Below are 26,481 nucleotides of genomic sequence, written 5' to 3' on the forward strand. Positions count from 1 at the left end.
ATGATGTGAAAAGCACAAACAATCTGAAACACTCCGACAACAAGAAGGCAGCATTGCACACCGGAGGTGGGAGGCCAGCGCCACACCAGGAGCCGGATAACATGGTGGAAATGGTGTCCACCACATCTGTCAGGAGACGGTGGCAGGACTCGGGGACCAGAAACTGCCCAAAACAGAAACAACAGCAACAGGGAGAGGAACCAGCAGGGACCGAGGGGATGTGGGGAGATGGGCCCAATGGCACAACTGCAGACAAACCATGCCCAAGAGTAACAACACCAACCAAGAGCACAAGTCACACAACCCGGCAACAAGCACAGAAGTGAAAACCACACTGCCTAAAAGGGAGAAGGGTGAGCCAAATCAGAGCTGATGGGACATCTCACACACAATGCAGCACACACACATAGGAAGCAGAGCAACCCCGACCTCAAACACAATGTGGCACAAACACAAACATTTGGGCAACCAAACAGAGGACACAAGTGCACCCGCCTGGTGCTGGTAAACGGCCATACGCATCTGGCTAAGCGGGAAACAGGGAAATGACAATGCACAAGTACAAACCCACAGTCCTGATGGGGTAGCAATACACATATGGCAGGGAGCCAGAGAGTCCGTGACACACACATTGGCATACAAATCATGACACAACACAGTTGGAGACAAGTAAAGGTGCAGAAACATTATCAACAAGTGCGTGTCTGTATGGCCAAGAGAAGGGCCACGATATGCAGACCAATACAGCAGCATGTCTGAATGAGGAACGTACACCCATGTTCCCCTCGGGGGAGTCCATCACCAACACATGGGTCATGTCTTGGGACATGTGACCAGAGTCACAACATGCAACCAAGCGTTGGGACATGTGCCATGGGTCACATCCAGTTGTGGCGGCAGGTACCTTGTCACAGGTCTATGAATACGAGTGCAGCTGCGTAGGCCAACATCTCCAATGAGCGATCGTCGTCCACCACATCTGACATGTTGATGACGTAATCCATCAGCTGATGCAGACAGATGTGCTGACTCCAACCACTGGCCCCAATGTGCACCAAAGTCCAATCGGGTAGTGGCTCAATGTGCTCACTGCACACGAGGACTCGTGCAATCTCTCAGGTCCAATGACCAGCCTGCATGCCAAACATCCATGCATGCCACAAGCGGGCATCACAGTGACACTCCTGGTCGTGTGCCAACAGGGTATGCACACATACGTCATAATCCAGGTCAGCTACCATTACGTTGGAGAGGCAGACTTCCATGGACACCTCGAATATGCACGAGTGACAATGCAATACAGTCTGAATGCAGGTGACGTCCGCAAGGTGGAACAATGCCGGCAACTGATCCGCAAGACGGCCAACTACAGTGCCCCCAGTACATGCAGCAGAAATGCAGGGTACAGGTCCACGTGGCTGGATCCAAGCATGTGTCTGGAATGGTCTGCCATTGCGTCAGTGGCTCTACTAGAAGTGGCACTGGCTTGCCCTGCGCCAGTCCTGTGGATGAAATGCCACAGCTTGGTGCAATGAGCAGTGTCTGTGTGCAACAGGAGTAGGCCTGGGGTGTGGTGGGAGTATGTGTGAAGGCCATTTCACGCACACAACTACAACCAATGACAACTGCTTGTGGGATGTGAACACGTTGCTCTCACTTCGGGCAATGCGGAGTAAGGGAGTCGCAAGCAAAGGCTATTGTATCTGTCAGGGGGTGCTGGCCACACACCATTTCCTGCTCAGAGCTGCAGATGTGCTACCGCCTGATAGTTCACACAAAGGACCTTTCATCCCTACAGTAATTTCACCATCTGCATGCATACAGGAGATGCCCGGGGCCTGGAGTGGGTGTAGTAGGATGTCTGCAACCCTGGAAACACTGTGACCCTGTCCTTTGAAGGTGTGCCACGTGAGTGTAGGCAAATGGACCAGACAGGGCGGACACAGGTGTACAGCCCATGGCTGGCTGTGATCACGCTGCCAATGAGACCTGGCAACTGACTCATGCATCCGCAGGGCTGATACACATAATACTTGTCATGCATGTGTCAAGACCCCGAGCGGTTTTGCGCTCCTACATGTCCCCATACGTGCTGGCCCGCCCTCCTGGTGCATGCTACATTGCAACATCGACTACTGTGGCCCTGGTGGCGACTACACCCCAACACAGAGACACACTTACCGTATTTCCTGTCCAAGTCCAGGTCCGAGCCACGCCCTGCACCCCTGGCCGAATCAGCATAATACTTCGCTGACCTAATGTACACCGGACCAGCACACGCCGCTTGTGCATGCAGGCGGTGCGTGCAAAGCTACATGTGCAGAGTCACTGCCAACGCTGAGGTGAGATGGTAAGGTCCCCTAAAGACAGCACACTGTGATGTTGCAGAGCCCGTGCCCATCATGCTGACACAATGACAACACAGAAACACTTGCTCAGATGGTGTTAATGGCAATGGGCACGTGCGCACAGCCACATTTATCAGCACACATACTGAGTGACACCTGTGTTGGATGTGTGTGGGATGTGTGCACACCAGCCAGCAAGGGCTGCCTGGTGCAGTCAGTAATCGACAACCATTCAGCCATAAAGGACCCCATGACTTGTGCTGCACAGTGTTAGTGTTCCCGGGTGCACAGCGGCCTGCACTGGCCTACCGCCAAGAGCCGCTGACTTGCGGGGAACTGGGGCAGGGTCACGAGTGCAGAGCAGGTTTCCATAGATGGACAGGGGGAGGTGTACCCCCAGTGCATGATGCAGAGGGCAGGGCCACGCTGAAACGGTTACTATGGTGGAGATTAATGGAACAGACACATGCCGGACACCAAGTCCGCTCCAGCCAGATGAAGATGCAGATAACCACCATTGCTGTTAGGGGATGCCGCCTTCGATGAGGCGTGTCCAATGGTGTGGACACCTTCGCATGTTACCCAAGACACATTTCCACATGTGTGACCTACTGGACCGCAGTGTAGGCCTGAGGTACCGGTCAGCACAGGCCATTCACAGAGTGTCACTGTCTTAGGTTGGATGGCCCCACCGGCCTGCGTAGTTCAGGTTTAGTAGTACCATGGGGCAAGGACTTACGGTGAACAGGGTTGATGGCACCAGGTCAGTCGTTGATAGTGTTTGATCACCTCCGTGACTCTGATCTGGCTTTCTTCTGGACTGAGCCGCATCTTCCTCTAACTCCTCTCCGTGCATTCACTGTGTGGACTCTGTCATTCATGATTCGCGACTAAGTGCTAGATGTGGGTTCTACTGGTGCGTAGGGTAGGCCTGAGCCCTCATCCATGTGTGGTCCTCATGGGTATCCGCGATGCATGATCCTTGTCTCCAAGGCATCTGTGGGTCTTCAGATCTGGCTCTTGGCTGGGCTCCCTTTTATGCTGCAGGTAGTCTTCCTGCTTTACACCAGCAATAGGCAGGTGTTAATTCCCTGCTGCTACTGTGGCTTATCGCCTGGTTTTGTTTCACATCGCAGATCTGGCGGTTCATTGTGAAAATGTTTTTTATGTGTGTTTTTGCACGGGAACGCATACACTGCATCTCATTAGGATTAGTTGGTGGAGATAAATTTTGGGGCAGTTGTCGCGGGAATACAGGCGATGTCTGCAGTTTGGACCAGCTTGTGAATAGGGTGTTAAATCTATCTCCACGGTTAATGCATTAAGGCGGTGATAAATCGGAGTTCAGTCCTGGTGAATATCCCCTTAGTGTTTTGGTAGAGGCCAAGCACAATGTAATGTAAATTTGTTCTATAAAGTGTGCAATTACCCAAAGGTGTCTTAGCGCTAATGGTTAGGCAGCAGATACATTTAATCATAGAGCGTACCTAACTATTTCAGCAACAATCCATGTTTTTTACTGTTTTCTAAACTGCAGCAGATTTGACTGAGATCTCAAAGTTGAAAACAAGAAGTTCCAGAGTTCACCTGCACCAAAGGAAAAGGTTCTCCCGCCCCATCAAGCTTTGTTTATTCTGTTGACAGTTGCCAGGTTGGCTAGCCTGGATCTGAGGATTCGATTAGGAGAGTGCCATAAGAAGACTTTTTAAAATATTCTGGCCCAGTCCGATGCAGGTAGTTATAAACGAGACACAGTGCCTTAAACTTGATCCTATCCCTCACCGGAAGCCAGTGTAGCCCTTGCAACACCTGAGTGATAGTGGAAAATTTGGGGACTTTCAAAATCAATCTGGCAGCTGCATTTTGCATGGATTGGACTTTCTTCACTGGTTGCTTGTGTGTACCAAGGTACATGGAATTGCAGTAGTCTGTCCTTGAGTTGACAAGTGCCAATGTCACTGTTTTTTGTAGCTCCACCAGAAGGAAAGGGAAAATCTTCTTTAGTGTCCTAAGCACGAAAAAGCATGACAATGCAGTTTGGGTAATTTGCTCAGAGAAATATAATTTGGTTTAAAAAATGATGCCCACAAGGCTTACAGTTAAAGATCCATATTAAAAACAATAAGGGACGTAGCTAAGCATGGACCAAGATGGCAGTGTTTTGAATGACCTCTGGCTTGTGCTCCCAAATCTGGAAGCATCCTGCCTCTAATGAAGTTGGGAGGGACTCATCACTGCTGCTGCCAGGATCGAAAACATCTCATTGCTGGTTGCGCAGCTCGACAATGACACATCACCTACATCAGAAGAGTTCTACGACAACGGATCCCTGAAACAAGGTACTGTTTCAAGGGGCCAAAGCTAGACCCTATATCCGAGCCACTCTCCTTCGTGGTCAGCCTGAACTTTTGGATTTATCATGGTCAGGCACGATCAGATAGCTGAACTGAGGATAATAGCAACAGTGGAATGGTGCTGTGGGTGATTAGCTGGGTATCAGCTTTGAACTGAAAAGATGAATGGAGAGGCTACCTCCTAAATTCAGAGCCCCTGAACTACCTACTCCTCGCGCTGTGCTGTCCCTCATCACTTGAGCTCTATGGAGTCCTGGCAGGTTTATGTGGTCCAGCGGTATGGAACACCAGCTGGAGCAGCCTCAAAGTGGAGAGAGATGGGAGTGTGCTGTTGCGGGGAAGGACCCAGACAGAGTACAGGGGCACACGATTTTACTGGTTAGCTTGGGGCATGTGTGGAGGGAGGCAGGACGGACAGGGAGCCTGGGTGGTTGCTTAAGAATGCATGGTGGGGAAGTGTAGCAGAGAGTACAGTTTCTCTTCTGCCTACTGCTACAAGAATGCTTGTAGACCTGGTTTTTGATGGAGATGCTGAGAAAGGCTTGGAGTGGAGACAGATCGGTTACAATCAACAAAGTTACTTATGCACTAATTAAAGAATTAAAAATTAAGAGATTGCTGATTGAAGAGGAACAATGGTGAGATTCATACTTGTGACTGAACTGTCCATAAACAGACACTCTGGTCTTACCAACTGACAAAAATTGTGACTGAGCTTTGAGTCTCAGTGAAACCCAGTTTATTTGCAATAAGGGCACAGTGATATTGTAATTGGATTTGAGTCAGAAACCAACCATTGGCTGAAAAAAGTGTAGACACCCAGAACACATACAACTATTGAGGCAGACTAGTGACTGGCTTAACATCATGGGCAGAGAGATAGACTAATGACGCATTACAAAGCAAAGAAACTTGAAAATTAGCATTCCTAAGCATTGTACTTGATATCCTTGCCATGGATTTTCCCATCTTTTTCCCGTCAGTCCTCCTGTTTTTGCTGACATTGTTTTTCCAAACCTGAATCCACCCTAAGGGTCCAAGACCTGAGGGTTACCACTTGGAGGATCAGGAACTCACTACAGCAGAGGCCAGCAGGCTAAGACAGGTCCAGTTTCAGGTTAGGTCCAGTTGCAGGTTCAGCCAGCCGGTCAGCTGGGCAGATGCAGGGAGGTCTCTGAAGCTTGTTATGTTCATGTGCACAGGACTAACATTTGGGCATATCTGTACCACTTACAACATCACGCTGAAGCATACAAAAACATGCAAGATGAGATAATGTAAATTAACCTCACCCCCTGATAATTACTCAGGAGCACGTCCCAATCAATCATTATTTTGCACACCATGCCATCTGTTTGAACCCTGTTGTATGCAAATCAGTCTTGACACTGCTCCAATAGAAGCAGTCTGACCCAAAAAGTCAGGCCAGGTCCTCCTCGAACTGGCAGACAAGCTACTCAATAACAGTTTTTAATGTATTAGGACTCATCAGTCTAACTTGGTTCTAGTGGCATGGGACCAAAGTCTGGGCATGCTTGTCACCCTTAGGGTATCACACTGAAGAATTTGCATATGGCTAGGTCCAAACTGAGGTGGTAGGTCGTGCAAAATAACAATGGACTGGGATACGGCCTGAGTAATTACCAGTAGCTGAGATTAAGTTAGTATTACATCCATCACTTTTTTGTAGACTGCAATGCGACTCCCTAAGTGAGATGGATATGCCCAAATGTGGGTCCCTTGCCACTGGAACCAAGCTGTACCCGACTGATGAGCCCCAATAAAGAAGAAACCAGTGTTGGGTTGTTTTTCTTCTGGTTCAGGGAGGACTTGGACTGGCAATTTAGGCTGTACTGTTCTTATTGGAGCAGGGTCAAGACTGAATTGCATATGACTGGGTCAAACTATTGTAGCGTGGTGTACAAAATAACGGCGGACTGGGATGTGGCCCGAGTACTTACCAATGGCTAAGATTAATTTAAGTATTCCATCCATCATTTTTTTTTAATACTTTAGGCCTGTTGTAATAACAAAGTCAGCTGGAATGACAACCTCCATAGTGCATTAAATTGTTTTTAATATGCTTGCATACAGAATGTGGGCATCCTCAGAGTGTTATGGGCGAATGCTCAAACTGAAATGTGTTTCCTGCAAAGCCCACTGTAGTTTTCCCTATGTTACCCTAATTGTGCACTTTGGAGGGCTCATTTTCTTTTGCACAAATTGCTATATAAAAACACTTTTGAGCCACACTGTAGTTTTATACGGAACCTGCCTATGTTTGCTTGTTCTGTTCTTTTCCTGAGATTTAGTCTGAACTTCCAAGACAAGGTCAAACACTAATGCCTCTTGTTATTCTCTCTGGTCAGGCACTAGCACCTAGACACAACACGAGAATGTAGCTGATGTTTATGAACACACATGTTTTTTTATATAACTGAGCACAAGAGTGAAAAATACACACTTTTGAGCGAAGGTTCTAAGGCAAGATTGCTACTTCTGCTAAGATGTAGAACCTCAATCGGTGTATTCTAAGGAACGGGGTGTGCCAGTTATCACTGAGATCTTTGATATATAGTCATCTAGCTTCAGTAGAAGGGATGGGGGTTTAGGATATTCTGTTTTATAAAATGACAGTGCTTTTTATGATAAATTGTGTATTGAGTCAACCACGCTAACAGTATTTTTAGTATGCATTTGTTTTCTAATTGCGGCACGAATACTACATTTTTGGACGCAATAGTTTGAATAAGTATTCTTAACTTCCTTCATGTGTCTTGTTTATTTTATTGTGGACAAGTACAAGTGAGAGAGCGAAAAGGATTGTCCTGTTATCACGATCCCTGAGAGGATCGAGAGTGTTGTGTTCTGGGGTGCCAATTCACGTATAGCTAGTTGGACTCGGCCTCATAGATTGTGTGGAGTTATGATGACTCAGTATCTACATGCCGATGGTCTATGATCTCAAGCATTGTTCTGTTCCTGAGCAAAATCCCTGTAAGAAAACATGTTTGATACCCAGTTGAGTCAATGCCTGGAGGGATTTCACCTAAACAAGCCAATGACTGAAGAGGGCTGGTAGTAAGCCCCTTTGAATATTATATAAGTCATATGTTATGTGAGTTGTGTGTTTTATGTGTGTTGTTAATTGTGCTGACATGAGTTCTCAAACAGGCGTCCACATTTGTCTGTAGCTAGTTGCTAAAAAGAAAAAGATTAAAGAGAAAGAGGAATAATATCTAAAAATAAAATGTTAGTTTGCAAGGAAGAAAACTTAAGGTGGTAAGGTGGAAGGAGAAATTAGTTTCCCTCATGCTACCAGATTTAAGCTTTCAGAAAAGTATTGTCTGTCATCGCCTTTCAAATCTAGCAATTTTACCAAAGTATCCACCAATTTAATGTAATGGTTATGTTTTGCATTTAAGCATCTAGTTTATACGAAGGTGGTCCGTGTTGACTGTTTTCTTGGATAATAATTTTGACACAAAGTTGTCACATCTTAGATATTCCTAAAGCAAATTGCCTTTAAAGCGAAAGATAATTAAAACGAAAAGAGCTTAATGAAAACCTCTATTCCCCAAATCAGATCAAAATGTTACATCTCTTTGCTCGAGTGCTCATTTGTTTTGTGTGTTAATCAAGCTTTTCGCTCCTCCAAATATTGATAAACCCAACCTAATAATTTGGATTACATTTAAAGGACTATATAGCACAATATAAATCCTGACTCTGTAGTATGTAATCCTGCTCTCTTATTTTTTCTATTAGCTCCAGAGGTGTTTCAGTCGTTTATGGATGGTGGGGCAGGATATTTATATCCCGTGGACTGGTGGTCGCTTGGAATTACCGCCTACGAGCTACTACGGGGTTGGGTAAGAGGCTCACTTATATCAAGTTAAAACCAGGAGAACGTGTGTAATGTATTATTCATGTAGATACTTTACTTTTTCGTTTTTTTATTCTGTATTCTTCAATGTTCCTATTCATTTGGCCCAGCCATAAAGAAATCAACATATGTAAATCACAAACCTCAAAATAGTTACATTAATGTAAATGTTGTGACTTGATTCGTGTCAAGGCTGCTCCTGGTGGGGCTGTCTGCTATGTACTTAGCATCTTAATAACCTGCAACTAAGTCTTAATACCCTTTTTCATATAACCTTCTCTACAGCTACCTGGATGATCCTTTCCCTTAAAACAGTAAACATAGTCGAACTTTAGTAATTATCAAGGCCTGTAATCACCTGTGTTGAATCTTTGCAAAGATGATGGGGAAACGCTCCATTACACTGTGATTCCACTGCAGTGTACAGTTGTAAATATTGCAAACAGAACAACAACAACACACTTTTCCAAATGGAATGATCCTATTTGCATTTTTTAAAATCATACTTGTGCAACTTCAGGTAAATTGGACCTTTTAAGCTTGCAGTTCTCAACTCATGCGCCTGGTCACCAGCCGCAAAAGCAAGCACACTAAATGAAGAATGCATTCAGAATGCCGTCACCAATCACAAAAGCTGGCACATTATTTGAAGAATGCATTCAGAATGCTATCACCAATCACAAAAGCTGGCATGTTATATGAAGAATATATTCAGAATGCTGTTCCCAATCACATTAGCTGACATGTTATGTGAAGAATACATTCAGAATGCTATTCCCAATCACATTAGCTGACATGTTATGTGAAGAATACATTCAGAATGCTGTTCCCAATCACATTAGCTGACATGTTATGTGAAGAATACATTCAGAATGCTGTTTGTATCAGTGAGAACACAATTATGGCTGAGGCATTTCCACTCATTTATAAACTTTAGAGGACTGATAGCACCAGAAATCAAAGTTACCTCAGATTAGAATTAGAAGTCAAACAGACAACACGATGGCGAGCCTCGATCCGTTTAACTTTCCTATATTTTAAGTTTCCCTTGGGGATTATATGAATGTATACAGTAAGAAAATAGGAAGACCTAAATCGAACTGAAGATAATTTCTAAAAGTGTTATATAACTGAGGTCGCTTAACAAAGCTCTTCAATTTTTAGGCAGCCATAACTTTTAATTTGATGACCGTTTCTGGCATTTATACATTTTGCAGTTTCTAAGGCATCACAGTCTGTTAAAATGCCTTGATGGGAATGGCGAAGCAGACGGTGGGGGATGGAGGAGGAAAAGGAGGTTAAGAAGAAGCCACAAATATAAACAGGTTGTAAATGGCTTCTGCCAGGGCCGCTATAAAACCATCAATTTAAGAAAAAAGAATAGACAGTGGAGCTGTCTTAGCTTGTTGCTTTTGTACGACTAGTTATTGCAGATAAGGAGAGATCCTATTATTAAAAAAGAGTGTTACCTCTCATCGTAGATAGAGAAAGCTAATGCAAGATTGACTGAGCTAGGAATTACTGCAGAAGAAGTCATATTTGAATTGTTTGGGTTTTTCAGATATCAATAAAATAATCCTAGACACTAGAAATTAAAGACATAGCTATTTATGGTAACACAGCAATATTTCCCTTTTCAGATGCTGGTAGGGAGTTGAATAATATAACTAAAGGAGACAATATTTTAAATATTTTCTTTTTTAGCAATACGATCTGAGTATGGAAATACTGTAGAGAAGTAAACAGTTTGCAAGTGCTGAAGAAATGGCAAAGCAGAAGCGTCACACTCATTTATAGTTTACCCAGGAACTTGTCAATTGATTCTTAATGGCCTCCAAGATGGGTTTTTTTCTGGTTCATACATATATGTTTAAAGTATTAAAACCAGGACCCAATGGTTACTACCAATTTTCAGAATTTCTATACTAGTCAAACTTGTCAGAAGACTACATCTAAACATTCATTATCTGTGTTTGATTTAATGTTCTTTTGTTTCTCAATTTTGTGTTATTTTTCTCATGTAAACCATTGGTACTGTCATCCAGAGGTGGCGGAGTTTGGTTTCAGATCCAAACCAAGGAGGTATTGTCTATGATTTATTTAGTAGCTGTCTCTGTGCTGTAGCATAATGTGAAGCGTGATTGGTAGTCGGTCAGGGGATAGTTGGTGTTAATTCGACCTTGTAATAAGAATACACTAACTTTTCACAATCTCACCTAGGAAGTATAGGTGAGTGATGGTCCGATAGCTCGTAAGATCATCATGGTCTAGAATGAGTTTCTTCTTGAGTAGGTTTCCTGACATCCTTTGAGAGCTTCATGCGAAGATGTCTTGAGTGGGGGTACCTTGATGATGGCGAATGATGAATGATGAGTGAGAGAGAGACTCAGGAGAGGGCTTTGGTGTAAGATGAGGGTAAATATCTTCATAAGAGGAGGTTCTGAGGATGCTGCAGACCTTGATGGGGTCTGCACAAGACAAGGGTTTGGAGAATTACCCTTTTGGGATGCAGCTCAAGGGAGATTGAGTAAGAGTAGAAGCAGGCTTGGTGTTGTCAAAGTCCTATCGGAATGTCTGTGTTTGTAGGTTTAGAGGGTCAGACAAGGAGCTGATGCAGTACCTGATTATCAACAACAAAGTGTAATCTCTCCAAGCGGTGATTTGCGGGCTCTAATGTGTTGCATATAATACATTGAATGAGATGGAAATATCTGAAGATAATTCTTCTGCTTAACTTCAAGAGGATATTAGTTGTTTATTCCCAAACTCAAACCTACGATTAACAACAGAACACTCAGCCATGGCAAACTGATGCTATAATCAGCATGAATAGAATGAGGATTTAAGAGACCTTGCTTGCTGTTGAGAGTGAATTAAAATCCACATTCTCTAACTTGTCAAATCTCTTGAAAATTAACCGGGTCTCTCAGCCCAGCACAGTAGAGCTCCGGAGTAGACACCCCAAATGTATATATTTCAAGAGGGCTGTAGAAGGATCTGCACATTCCCAATAACCTCTTGCAGTAGTGCAATTTGTTGCTTATGTGAGTATATGGCACATTGTGTTTCGTACTGTAGAATACTTTCATGTATGAATGGTGCACTGGACATCACACACGTTGAAGTATAGCTAACATGGGCCACAAAACATATGTACCCGATTGTCACAAGCAATCAATGTGTAGTAGGCCATCTTTGATTCTATGGTGAAAGTTGGGCCAGTGTCTGATAATTACTCTGGTGCTGCTTATGGCATCTTCCTCTTCCTGTGTTAACTGATTGCTGCACAACAGCAGTCTGGCTGATGCAGTGACATGGGAATTCCTCATGAGCATAAGTAGGTAAGAATTGATAAAACCAATAGGTCTCAAAGTGGAACCTCTTTAGTTTTGCCAATGCTTTTTTGGGGTAGATATCCACAATGAATGTGCACACATCACATCAGCCACCCTTAAATGTGTTTGCTAAAACGTTGAATAACTTTGTGATGTACATACACACCCATTTGTGGATTATGGTATTGGTTAAATACATTTGAAAAATGTCTCCACACATTAAAAAAGCAACAATTATCAGTACATAAGCTAAATATCATCTAGAATCAATCAACATTGCAACAGAGTCAAATTGGGGCACAGCCATTTTCAAAATACAGAACATAGCAGTATTGGTGATCACGCTGTACCCAACTTACATATTAGTATCATGTTGTGTTCATACATTGCGCAACATCAACACATATTCTACCAACATAAACATTCAGGATTCATATACAGAAACGAATGCAAGGACTCGATAATAATTTAACAATCCCATATGATGCTTATTATCGCTGATCTATGAACTCTCAAATCCAAAGTAACTGAACCCCCAAATACAAGGCATCTCATAGTGCCGCCCATGGTGTCATTCTCTTGCCTATTAAACTTATATGTACTGTTTTGTTAATTATTCTTCAACCTGCTTCTCTGATTATAAGAAGCTGAAGATGTCTTATCCAATTGTTGTGCAAAATTGGGCAGCCACATAAGATATGCTCATGTGTCTCCCAATACATGCAGCAAAGAGGGCAGCATCTATTTTTACTAACAGTATCCCTCCATTGACCTTCGAATTATTAAATAGTAAGTTGAAAAGGTGAAAGCATATAATTGTTTTTCTCTTGCTAGCCATCAAGTTGGCATATAAATACAGTCATAAGCATTCAATGCGCATGTGCAAGTAAGCTGTGCTGTCCTCAGATTCTGACCAAGGAAGGTTTCCGAATAAACATGCCCAAGATGCATCTGACTCAGAAGGAGACCCACTCAGGCCACTCATGTGATCCCCAACCTTTACCACAAGAGCATGAAATCACAGGAAGCATAAAAAGTACTATATGCACAGCATGAGCAAGGCAAAGCACCAGCTGACACCACCTAGTGGGCGTGTCTCCCTACAGTAATAGCTTCTTTAAAAGAGAGAAGGAACACCTATGTATACACACTGGATGGAAAAGGAACACCAACATGCATTAGGCAAAAAATAAACTTATACATTGCATACAGTAATCTTGGAGTCGCCAGCAATTTGTTAACAATCACTGTCGGCACATCTCTCCAGTTGCATGCCCCATTTGGTTGGTCAGCTGCTTTCTTGGCAGGCATCTATCTTAGACCTTTCTTCTGGTTTCTTTGCACTTTTAGATTCATCCGTTACCTGACGTGATTGACCTTGACCTTGGTTATTTGTTTTGTCCTCCAATATTTCTTCCTTTTCTTTCTCATTCGCCACTGCACCACAATTTTCTCACTAACAGGTGTCGGTACCATTACCACCTTGCCGTTGTTCCAGATATTCCCATTGCTCTCCCCCCATTATTCTCCTTTGTTAAACATTGTAATTGGTGTAATTTAATATCTATCTTTTCATTGGTATTGATGTATTATTGCTGTGTTTTAAGGTTTTCATTGAAAAATATCCTACGATTCTACAATACTACAGTTCTCCTGAAAAAATAATAGTTCACGTGTTTGAATCTACCTGCGCAAAACATGTGACATGCGAGGCCCAAAAAAACATGAACATATGAAATGAGTTACTAATGTTTGGATACAATAGACTTTTGTTTTTCTGATGTGAACTTGATTGCAACTATGGAAACCTAGGAACCCTATACATTTCTGACAACTAGAGACCGAGCTGAATTCAGAATGGTGTCAATCAATCAATCAGTGACACTTATATAGCGCGCTACATACCCGTAGGGTCTCAAGGCGCTGGGGGGGTTGGGGGGGGGGGGCGCTACTGCTCGAACAGCCAGGTCTTCAGCTTCTTCCTGAAGGAGAGGTGGTCTTGGGTCAGGCGCAGGTCGGTCGGGAGGGAGTTCCAGGTCCTGGCGGCCAGGTAGGAGAAGGACCTTCCTCCCGTAGTCGCTCTTCGGATGCGGGGGACGGCGGCGAGGGCGTGGCTGGCTGATCGGAGGTGGCGTTTGGGAGCGTAGAAGTGGATTCGGCTGTTGAGGTAGCTCGGGCCTTGGTCGTGTAGGGCTTTGTGTGCGTGGGTGAGGAGGCGGAAGGTGATTCTTTTGTTGACGGGGAGCCAGTGAAGGTCTCTCAGATGTCCGGTGATGTGGCTGGTTCGTGGGATGTCGAGGATGAGTCTGGCTGAGGCGTTCTGGATCCGCTGGAGTCTCTTCTGGAGCTTGGCGGTGGTACCAGCGTAGAGGGCGTTGCCGTAGTCCAGTCGGCTGGTGACGAGGGCCTGGGTGACGGTCTTCCTGGTCTCGGTGGGGATCCACCAGAAGATCTTCCGTAGCATGCGTAGGATGTTGAAGCACGCCGAGGAGACGTTGTTGACTTGCCTGGTCATGGAGAGGGAGGAGTCCAGGATGAAGCCCAGGTTGCGTGCATGGTCTGTCGGTTTGGGTGCGGTGCGGTCTGGTCTGGGCGGATACCCACACCTTTCCTAACCAAGATAGCACTGTAAAAATGACAAACGTTGAGGAAAATTACATATTTTCTTCATATTTCTGTGCGGGAAAGTTCCAGAATCTGTGACAAATAATGAAAGACTTACCAGCATTACAATACTTATCACAATAAAACTGGTACCCCATTTGTGTGGGTGGGCCTATCACCGTGAACAGGAAAGGTCCCAAAATGCACTGTTGAAGTGTCAAAATTATAGCTTTGAATTAAAAACATTTCGGCATGTATGTAGCTGTGGTATGTGGGCCCATAGTCAGCCTTCATGGAGGGAAGCAAACATACCATATACATTTCTCAAAACTGAATAGCAGGTAGAATCCAGGGTCATGTAGCTCACTTGCCTGCAAACATGAAACTTTAAGATTTTTTTGTATTTCTACACATTTCTGTGAAGGAAAGTTAAAGAATCTGTGAGATTGATAAAAGTCTGCCAAACAGTGTTCCTACACTTCTCATGCTAAAACTGGCACTCAACACATGGAGTGAAAGTCACTGTAAAAGGGTCAAGATTGTTTCTTTCAATTTGCATTGATGCTTGGAATGTAGGAAGCTGTCATATTTGGGCTCACTGTGTGCAGGCACCTGAGGGATCCAGGGAGTTTTTAATACAAAATATACACCACTCTGGATCCACAGGATCTCTACTTTTAAACAATGTTCAAGGTTGGTAGAGATCCCTAGATGCAGTTTGACCCAGTGACTTGATATTGTACCCTGATACTTTCATCATCTCCTATGAAAAGCAACTGGAAGTTTGGTGTTTTTTTGGCACAGTTTAGAATTTTGCAGAGTATTCTGGGTAAGACAACATGCAGGGATTCACACAGGTCCTGAATTCCCCTGGATCTCTAATGTTCAAGGTAGGGAGGGTTTTGTCGGTGCAGGCTGAATGATTGAAGCCATCCCTCTTGGAAAGTGACAGGAAATTGGGTTAAGCATAATACTGACATCTACAAGTGTTAGAAATGGCATTCCGAGTTGGCTTAGGCAGGAACAACCACTCTAGTTAGGGTAAGCTAGATACACACTAAAAGATAACTTGTGTTCACCATCTGGTAGGTTGCCACAGAGCAGGCAGGCTTATCCAAAGAGGCAATGTACAAAGTATTTGTGCAACACACCCATAACAGTAAGACAATGAATACGCCACAAAACTGCTGCATACAGATTTAGAAAAATAGATTGTTATATTTTGAACATTACAAGACCAAAACAAAAAAAAACCAATAAGTAGAACTCAAGATATTAATTTTTAAAGAATAAAAGAGTTCTAGTGCTTAGAAGCAATATGTGCCAATGGGGGTTATCTGGTCATACCGGACCGGGACAAACTCAGAAGTTCAGGCCAACCGCAAGGAAGTGTGGGTTGACTACAGGGACCCACTTGGGCCTGTTGAACACAGTACCTTGGATCCTGGGGCGCAGACATCATGCCAAGGCTTTGCATCATGTGGCGTTGGTTCGGAGATGCAATGCAGCGAGGCTTTGTGCAGCTTCGTGTCATCCAGAATCAGTTCTGCGAGGTGTGCAGCGAGGCTCTTCGAGGCTTCGCGCTGTCCAGTGTCAGTTCCGAGGAGCTGTACGGCAAGGCTTTACTGGGCTTCGCATTGCATCAAATTGTTTCCTATTATGTAAGTATCTGGGTCTACTCCCAGTGAATCAGGCACAGGAGCTGGGGTAGAGACTTTGGCATCCGTGAGTCTCAAGCAACAGAAGGCAAGCCAACAAGCAGTGGAGCACAGTTGGAGTGAAGGCAAAGTGAAGCTCTCCTCAGCACAGTCAGAAAGCAGCTAGCACCAGGGCAACAAGCAGAAAAGCAGGCATTTCGGATGAGCAGTCCTCTTGAGTCCTTTAAGGAACACAGCAGTTCTTCTGGTAACGTTTCAGTTACAAGTCCAGTAGTGTCTGATTTTAGGGGTCAGAGACCCAGTACTTATACCCAAAAGTACCTTTCATGTGGGGGTGACCTCAAAGCAACACTCAGAAGTGCACAAGTATCCCTTTCAACCCAGTGCTGTTTGCCAGGCTATCAGTGGGGGCAATCAGTCCTTTGTGTGCGGACAGGACACCGCCTGTTCAAGTGAAATGTTATCCCCTCCCTTCCATCCCGCCCAGGCAAGGCTAACAGACTGTAAATGTATGTAGATGGGTACTCAGACACACCTATCCTTGCTGTGTTGTGGCTGTTTGGAGGGAATGCACAAAGTATAGTACCCACCCCAGACATGTATTAGAGACACAGTAATTAAATCCAACTTCACCAGTAAGCAGGATGTATCATTACTATTCCAAACATATGAAACATATCTGATCAAGAATTACAGCTTTAAAGTATATTTAGGAGTTCACAATGCAAGTCTATGAGAGAAGCAGGTCTTACAGTAGTTACAAATGAAATAGGCTTTTTGTCTATACCATGGCATGTAAAACCTAATGGTACATGTCCTACCTTTTACATGCATAGCACTCTGCTCTTAGGGTTACGTAGGACCTACCCTAGGGGTGACATATGTAATAAAAGGGAAGTTTAAGGCTGACAAGTAGTTTTAAATGCCAGGTCGAAGTGGCAGTAAACTGCACACACAGTCACTACAGTGCCAGTTCTGAGATAGGTTTGAAAGGCTACTTCTGTGGGTGGCACAATCAGTGCTGCAGTTGCTAGTACTGCTTAAAGTACAGGCCCAGGGTATATGGTATGCCACTTTGTAAAGGACTTACCTCCAATTGTCCTCAATGCTCATGTACGGTGGGATTCCACTGATTGCCAATCCACCCCAGGCCAAAATACGAGAGAAAAATGGGATTTAGGTGGGGATTTGACCAATGGGCCAGCAGAGAGAGGGGTAAAGCTCCAATTTGTCCTCCCCTAGGCAAAATGATTCTTTTTTAGCAAGGATTGTGATTGTAGCCTGATGTCAGGATGGGTACCAGGGTGGTTTAGTACTCTAGGGAGCGCCACTGATGACAGCCCTAAACTCCAATGATGTTTACATAAATAAACTCAGGCTGGGCTATCTACCTACTTAAAGCAGAGAGGGTTAAAATGACCTCTTACAAAGAGTGTTCCTCAAGATGTAGGTGCATGCTCCAGTTGGTCACAAGGATGGGTTATTCTACAAGATGAAGACCAACAGTACCACCAATACATAGCAGGATAATTGTCCTTCTTACCAGCAACCCAGGAACCCCACCACATAACCATTCTAGATGGCATCCAAGAATTTCAAATTAAATAGATATTATTAGACCACTTCTCCCATTGTGAATGGTTTACCTCCTTCTTTGGGGTGCTGGTAACTGTTCAATGCTTTACAACCAAATTCATTGTCCCAAATCATTGATACATTGTGAATGGCAATTCGGAAGGGATGCCCTTAAGCCAACCTTTCTAAATTGTGATTTGTTGTGCATCTCTATATCTATTTTGCAATTAACTAACCATTTACCGATATTCCAATTGTGTTTAATAGATAGTAAAATGCCATTTAGTGGTCACAAAACCTGTGATTTAGCAAATCACAGTGTTTACAACTCCTAAATATCTCAGTACATCTGACCAATAGTCCAAAAGAATCAATGATACGGCTACTACGACTTAATAGTGTCGTTCCACCAAAAAGGTTTCCTTTAGGTCCTAGATCAACTTATATGTGCACTATCCTAACATTCATCTTAGAATTCTTCAGACTTGGATCAATATTGTCATCCTGAGCACAAGAACCAGTGTCAAAGTTCAAAAACCCATGACAGAAGGTCAAGCACTTACTGTCCTTGATGGGCTCTATGTAAACCACGTGTCCAACACAACCACATTGTACTGTGCATTGACAAAGGAACAGAAATCAATGAACTGGGGTCTGCCCTTCCTCAATTTCCCAGGTTTCCTAAAAAAAACGCATAGTTCTCCTCCCACTTTCCTTTACAAACATTCATTTTGAGATCATATCTAAACTTGCACCTTTGAAGGTACACTTTATGTCTTTGTGTACACACACCGTCATCTAAAATGCAACACTGCTACACTGGGTTGAGCTTTGTGTTGATTCGCCAGCCCTTTGACACATGAAAGATGAATTCACTGTCACACGTATGTGAAATTGTGCAGTGTGTCAGCCACATTACCTAGGGCACCTTCTCAATCAACAGAATATTGTCCTCTACTCTCTGCACAAAGGATTTGACAACCCTCTTCATCCATTCAAACATCCTCAGGTAAATAAACAGCAGTTTTCTGGTGGAACGTTGTCAAAAGCTCCAGAAAATTCAGCATTTCCAGAGTAGAAAACTAGAGCATCTTGAAACTGATTATTGCAAGATATTAGGTTATTATTTGTGAAGGATGTCCTTCACAAGTAATAAGTGTACAAATATCTTGTTTGTACTGGTAACCAAGTACCACACTGTAGCAGTTGACTCTCTCGGGGTAGGGAAGCAGAGTAATCCATCACCTCCTCAGGGTATATGGTGTGGGCTAATAACCCCAGCTCACTGGTACACAAAAACAGCACTCAATAATTTATTGCGCAGTCAGTGCATTTCGTTTGCAATAGAAAAGTACTTTTATTACCCACACACCACAAACCACTAGGCATCCCTCAAAAACATATACAATAAGGTAGATGGATATACCTATGGGGATGACACATTAACCCATATTGGGCCCTGAATCCTATATTCAGAATACCCCCCACCTTTTCTAAATGCAACATCACAATGTAAGGGTGTATCTTCATCAATACGGCACGTTTAGTGGCTTTGCCAGTGTGTCACCACATCTGTAAAAACAGTTACATGTTATAATTCATTAATGCAATACAACTAAATCAATGGGGATTTTACCAATATGCAATACATTTGATGTCCCACCTCTGAAGTCAATGGGGTTAATACCAAACAATCATTAGTATTTGTTATACTGTCAGAAGTTGCATTATCAATTATTGCATTGCATTCAAGCATTATATTCAGAAAGTGTGTCCTAGAGGCTTTCTTCTATTTTTATTATGCTGCTAGAGCAACTTTTGAACCACCCAACAGGGTTCCCCATGCTCAAGAACTGATGAGCATAAAGCTCTAACTCTAGGAGTGATTAAAGCCATCCAAATTGTCTCTGGGGGTCATGACTGCATTCCACAGGGAGACAAAAGAAAAATTGTTTTGCTTACTTTTACTGAGGGGGCTCCTGCACTCCTTGCAACCCTCAGTGTTTTGAAAACATTAGCGGTGCCCCTGCCCATCATGCAGCCTCCACTGCACACAGGATATGCAAACTAAATGCCCATGCAATAGGGACACTCTTCAGGTCCAGCTGATCAGGCCCATTTATATCTATGTTGTACTTGCTTTTCTTTTTGAAGTGGCTTAGTCACTTGCAGGGCACCTATGTGTTAGTCGAATCAAGGGTCAGTCCATAAAAGTCTTCAGGGGGTCATAAGGGGCACAGCGCTGTTGGTTCTAGTGACCCATCATAGTCCTGGGGGTCAGCTGGAGTTACATTCCCAAAGTCCATCATTGCAGGGGTATCAGATGGCTATTCCTTCCAGTTCAGCATTTCTTTGTCATTGTTGCTTGAAAGTCCAGACTCATCAGTTTCTCCCTTGTGCGGGTTTTTTTAATGGGGTTGAAATGGGTTGAAGCCAAGGCCAATCTTATGGTGCCACATCATCCCTTTACCCCTGTCATAACTCTCCTACACAGCCTTCAGGGACATTCCAAGAAGGTGAAATCAAGTTGTCTGTGAGGAGAACTTCTCTAAAATCTTCAGCTTCACCCCTAGGTTTCAGTGACTCGATCCCTTTCCATCAGAACTTCAAATTGAGACCCTCCTTTCTTTGGCTCTAGAGGTCTGGCTCTTTTGCATTGTTTCTGAGGGCCTGGCCTATCCCAGACCAGGTGGAGTGGGACAATCTAAATAACAGATGTAGATTTCATCACCACACCTTCCTTTCCCAGGAACTCAGACACTGTTAATGACTCTATTATGTAGGAAGGGCTTTGATCCTCTTTCTGGTGACCAGAGCAATTAATTTGGCCCAGTTGTGGGGGACAGAGGCCTGAAATCTGATTATGACCTGATTTAGGGAAATATGACTGTTAGACCTGAAAGCTTTAGGGTGGTCTTCCCACAAGCGTTTTGCCTTCTTCACTCCTGTTTTTGCTCAAATTCGATTTTGTTGGCCTTAGACGCATATTACCACTCCTTTAAATATAGTAAAGTCTCTAGTAAAGTGGTACTGAATGTCATTTAAATACTACTAATGGGCTTGCAGCAAGTGTTGCGCCACTTGCCAAGTAGCTCTGTTAAAACGTCTCAAACCTCCTGTTGCAGCCTGTGTGATGTTTAAAACTGCCATTTCGACCTTGCAAAATAAATTATCTGCCAGGACTAAACCCTTCCTTTTAACACTGCTTAGTCACCCCTAAGGTAGCCCCTAACCAGCCCTTAGGAGTGTGTTCTTTAGTTGTATTTCTTTAATTGTTCAGTATTGAAATGGTATTATGTTTTTAGGTTGTCTAAAATGTTTGTTTGCTTTTCGAGGACTGCATTTAGCAGCTGTTTGCTTTTCAAATGAAGTCTAGTACGGGGAAGTGAAGTCCCAGAACACAGAGATATAGAGAAAATATAAATCTAGAACATTAATCATGACATAGTAACAACACTGTTATTTAATCACAATGTTGAGGTACATATTATCACAAATTCTAGTATGCAAAAATTCAACGTAATTTGTGCCCCAGAAGGGAGATCAGGTGGTGAAGGAGGTGGTGTTGTGAGAAGTGTAGGGTGGTTAGGGTAGTGAGATAGCAATGGCCAAACGACCTTAATACACATTGCAATAGTTTGATTCATAAAACTAGGACCAAGGTTCAAAAATAATATTTATACATCATGCTTCCAAAGAAATCACAGTCAATGATATATGCGGAAGGAAGCTGATAATGAGGAGGCTGTCGATGTTTCGACCCACGGAATTTTGCAGGCAATTGTTGGTGCCTTGCTGAGGGGTCTTCCACAGGACGGGGGTGGGGCGTGTTACCTAAAAGGGATTTACAACGAACATTATTTTAGAGTTCAAAAGAGATCTAACTAGTTATAGAGAGAGCAATAGTGGTAGCGAAATGGAACATGATAGTTACCATGAAAAGTTTTACCAAGTTCAACATCAGTGAAACGGAAAAGATGGCACTCCAATCACTTGGGAAGAATGAAGAAGTAAAGATTAAACCGGCCGATAAAGGCGGTGACATTGTCATCCAAGATGTAGCCAAGTATAAATCTAAAATCTTCAGACAATTAAATGATGGAATCAGCGACAAGAAACTCACTGCTGGCCCCTCGATGTCACTGGCTTTGGAAATCTTGAATGTCACCAGAGAGGGTTTTGAGGAGGGTTTCCTCACTGAGCAGGAATTCAACTATCTCAATCAGAAGAATCCAAGACTTCTTGACTACATATACCTTGCCCAAAATACACAAAAACATGGAAGACCCACCCGGACGTCCTATTGTGTCAGGCTGTGGTTCCATGCTGGAGCCACTGGGGAGGTATATCGATTTTTTTTTAAAACCATTAGCAGAATCCACCTGAACATACCTACAGGACACCATCAATATTGTGGATGGGCTTCCTTTTGATCCAAACAAGCAAATCTTGCTCACCTGCGACATTGTTTCACACACCAGCATTCCCCAAGAGACGGCATTAACAGTTACAGCAAGATTTCTTGACCGAAGAATTGCTCCCATGGCAGTACCCACTGAATTTATTGTTTCGCTTCTTAGGATCGCCATGATGCAGAACTTTTACATGTTTCAGAATCAATTTTTCCTCCAACCCAAAGGTGAGGCAATGGGGGCTACCTTTGCCCCAGATCTGGCCATTATCTTCATGTCAGCCTTTGAAGATGAATTTATTCTAAGTGACCACAATCCCTACCACCACATTGTGGGTCTCTGGATGCGCTATATAAATGACAACTTCCTGTTATGGAACGGCGACCAACCACAACTATCCTCTTTCCATACTTGGCTTAATCAACAATCATCTGACATTAAATTCACCATTCACTCGGACGTCAAACAAGTTGATTTTTTCGACCTCACCATCTACGAGAACAAGGGATTCCTACAAACCACACTGTACCGTAAGCCGGCCGAGCGCCATACGCTCCTCCAATACAATAGATATCACCCAAGAGCCCTGAGAGACAATTTACCCTTTGGGCAGTTCTTGCGCATCCGCAGGAATTGCTCCTTAAAACAACATTACATGGAACAATCAGAAGATCTTTCAAACCATCTACTCCAAAGGGGGTACCCTAGGAAATTGGTCAAAAGGGCAAGGAAACGTGCCTGATTCAATCCAAAAGAGTGTCTACTCCAACCCAAACAACGGCTTGACTCACAAGAGGACAAACTTATATGTGTTACTACCTTTTCCACTCAAAGCAACTGAATAAAGAAAATTATCAACAAACATTGGAAATTGATTTCAGAAGATGTAGCACAGGACACGCCACCACTACATGCCTTCAAGAGGGCCCAAGGTATTAGGGATCATGTTGTGAGATACTTTCTACAACCACCAGAGCCCAACATGGTTTTGTCCCTGTGGAATCTTCCACCCATCCTGGGACACCATAGATGTGGCTATAGCAAAGCCTGCCACGCATCCATTCAAACTAAGGAATCCCAATATAAACACCACAGAATGCCCTTGAAATCGCACACAAATTGCAATACCAGCAACGTCATTTATGCGATCATATGTACGTGTGACTTAATTTACGTAGGACAGACCCAACAAAAGGTTAAAGCAAGGATTATGCAACACTCGAGCCGCATACGTTGCGAAGTACTTGGCGCACCGCTGGTGGACCATTTCAAGAGTGCCAACCATCCGCCAGACAGTTTTAAATGGGTTGTCCTAGAGAAGGCCACACTAGGTCCTAGGGGTGGCAACATTGGAAATGTACTCAATACCGTGAATCAAAATGGATGTTCCTCTTGGACTCAGTACAATATGGCCTCAATGAGAATGACAGCACGTTTGTACAAATAGCCACACTGAGCAAATCCCTTCTATCTTTCCAGTTTGAAACACTCTGTACCTTACTTCATACTACGAAATATCTTTTCCATCTCTGACCCAATGCTATACTCACTCCCTTGTTTCGCTACTTTAAGATGTGATTTTTCTATGCTTATGTTTACATATTACAAATCAACCTATTATACTTCTTAAATACCATGAATCACTGGATTGGCCTTTACCATCCTGTGGGATAGGTATGCAACATCCATGTGTACTGATTATCTCACTATTTTGCGGGCACTTCAAACAATTTGTTTTTTAACAATGTATCCCTCAAGCTTACTTACTTATTGGAAGCGTTCCATTTTTGATGTACCCCCAGTATAACATGTATCCTGATATGATGCACCATGTATCACATTAATCGTGAACGTTGGAGGGGCCTTTACAATCCTGTGCGATATGTACGAAACCTCCTTCTCTATTTGGGTCATGCTCAGTAACTATATATATATATATATTTTAATGATTGATGCTTATCTCGTTGCACAACAACTGATATGTTTAATTATCTTTTGACACCATGTGGGCATGCCCTGTTTATGGAATATCTGTGCCATTCTTTACCATAGTGAGTCCTTTATCTGTCAGCAGACTCAGTACAAACTCACCCGAATTGATTTCTCTCGATATAATACACAAGGGAATGTAGAATGGGTCTATTTTTCCTTTTTTGCCACGCTATCCCTGTTACCAAGCAACCACTACACAATTTGGCCACCCGGCAAGGTTTCACAGAACAGAAGTCTTTCTTCACTGTTCACACAAGGAGCGGGCTCGCTTCCGTGTCACGTGATCCTTGTAGCCGTGATACAGAGCTTCAGTACAGGGTCGGCCACTGCCAGTCCGGACCGCGCTTTGGAGGATTCATTCCCTTAAACCAGGTAAAGCTGTACAGTCTTTGTGCGCCACTGTCCTCCGAGCTCGTCTGTATTTGGAGGGAGCAGTTTCTCATGTTTTCCCGGCCATCTGCCTTTTTGTCTTCTAGAGTCCTGATCGGCTCTCCGGCGGGATGCAACAAGTATACCATTGTTAGCCTAACCATGAGTTCACCCCCCACCCGGTGTTGGCTTTTTCACACCTTCAAACCTTAAATACCCAGAACATGAGGCTAAATTTGTGTTGTCCTTTTTGTGTTTTCTCTCGTACTGTGCAGCTTTCATTGTCACCGACAGCACCGCGGCGGATCCACTTCTACCCTAAGCCTATCTGATAACGACCCTGAGTCGTCACTTTGCAAGTCTTACTCAATAGTTTGGAGATGCCGTTTTGCCCATTTTGCGTCTAATTTGGACGCGTTTCCAAAGCCTGACTATTGTTCTTTTTTTTTTTTAGCACGCCAATAATACGATGTACCTTGTCTACTATGAGACATTTTTACCATGACACAAGTACTCAACATTTCATGGTAACTATCATGTTCCCTTTCGCTACCACTATTGCTATCTCTATAAGTAGTTAGATCTCTTTTGACCTCTAAAATCATGTTTGTTGTAAATCCCTTTTAGGTAACACACCCCACCCCCGTCCTGATGAAGACCCCTCAGCAAGGCACCAACAATTGCCTGCAATATTCCGTGGGCCGAAACGTCGACAGCCTCCTCATTATCAGCTTCCTTCTGCATATATCATTGACTATGATTTCTTTGGAAGCATGATGTATAAATATTATTTCTGAACCTTGGTCCTAGTTTTATTAATCAAACTATTACATTGTGTATTAAGGTCGTTTGACCATTGCTATGTCACTACCCTAACCACCCTACACTTCTCCCAACACCACCTCCTTCCCCACCCGATCTCCCTTCTGGGGCACAAATTAGGTTGAATTTTTGCATACTAGAATTTGTGATAATATGTACACATTGTGATTAAATAACAGTGTTGTTACTATGTCATGATTAATGTTCTAATTACTAGATTTATATTTTCTCTATATCTCTGTGTTCTGGGACCCCACTTCCCTGTACTATACTTTCACCCAGGTCCTAGTGACTTTTGGGGTACAGCCCTTGATTCTGTAACATTTCAAATGAAGTCAGCAAGTACACGTGTCTAGTATGTAGTTTTACCCAAAAACTTGTTTGCTTTTTTATCTTTGATGTTTTTTTACTCACAAGGACAAAAGAACGTGTTATTCCCTCCCTATCCTGCTTCTTCTTGGTACCTAAAAATTCCTTGAAATGCATGACCACAAACTAATCGATTTATTATAAGCTTACTTATTTTGTTTATACTTTTATTTCAGAGACCATATGAAATTCATTCAACAACGCCTATAGATGAGATTCTCAACATGTTCAAAATCGAAAGAGTACACTACTCTTCGACATGGTGCAAGAACATGGTGGAATTACTAAAAAAGGTCAGTGAAAATAGCATGATCATTTTAATTGCATACCTTCATTGGAGAATACTATATTCACTACAGAACAATATAAAGCAGTATATATACCGAAAGACACACCTATAGTCTCATTCATGTGTTTGAAAGCATCATATGCAGTAAAGCCCTACCTCTCTCGAAACTGACTCAAGTGGTATTTATCATTAAGGGGGAGACATCCCTTAAGGATTAGAACCCTCACTCACCCTAGGGTGACATGCATCATCATATGGGTCCTCCTTACCAGTGTAGAAAACCTAGTCAACACTGGGAGCTGCTACTTCGGAGTTTAAGGAGGGAGCTCAGAGATGTTTTTTGTTGGTAAAGGGATGGATACTAATCCCATATGTGAGAATGATGTAGTGAGGTTTGCAGCGCTGTGTGAAAGAAAATAGAAGGTGAGTTAAAACTGCCTAGATAGAAATCCCTGACATTTGTTTTAT

The 26,481-nt window shown here is 43.3% G+C and overlaps 1 protein-coding gene across 1 annotated transcript in view; it reads left to right on the forward strand.

Moving 5' to 3' along the window:
- STK32B (serine/threonine kinase 32B) overlaps positions 1–26,481 on the forward strand; it is a 1,691,669-nt gene that overhangs the window by 1,247,985 nt on the left and 417,203 nt on the right. The window contains exons 7-8 of the mRNA XM_086964101.1: positions 8,471–8,574; positions 25,901–26,017. Of these exons, the coding sequence (XP_086820227.1) occupies positions 8,471–8,574; positions 25,901–26,017 (221 nt within the window). The remainder of the gene's footprint in view (positions 1–8,470; positions 8,575–25,900; positions 26,018–26,481) is intronic.

This window comes from Lissotriton vulgaris, chromosome 3_2, assembly GCF_964263255.1.
Source record: "Lissotriton vulgaris chromosome 3_2, aLisVul1.2, whole genome shotgun sequence".
NCBI lineage: Eukaryota > Metazoa > Chordata > Amphibia > Caudata > Salamandridae > Lissotriton > Lissotriton vulgaris.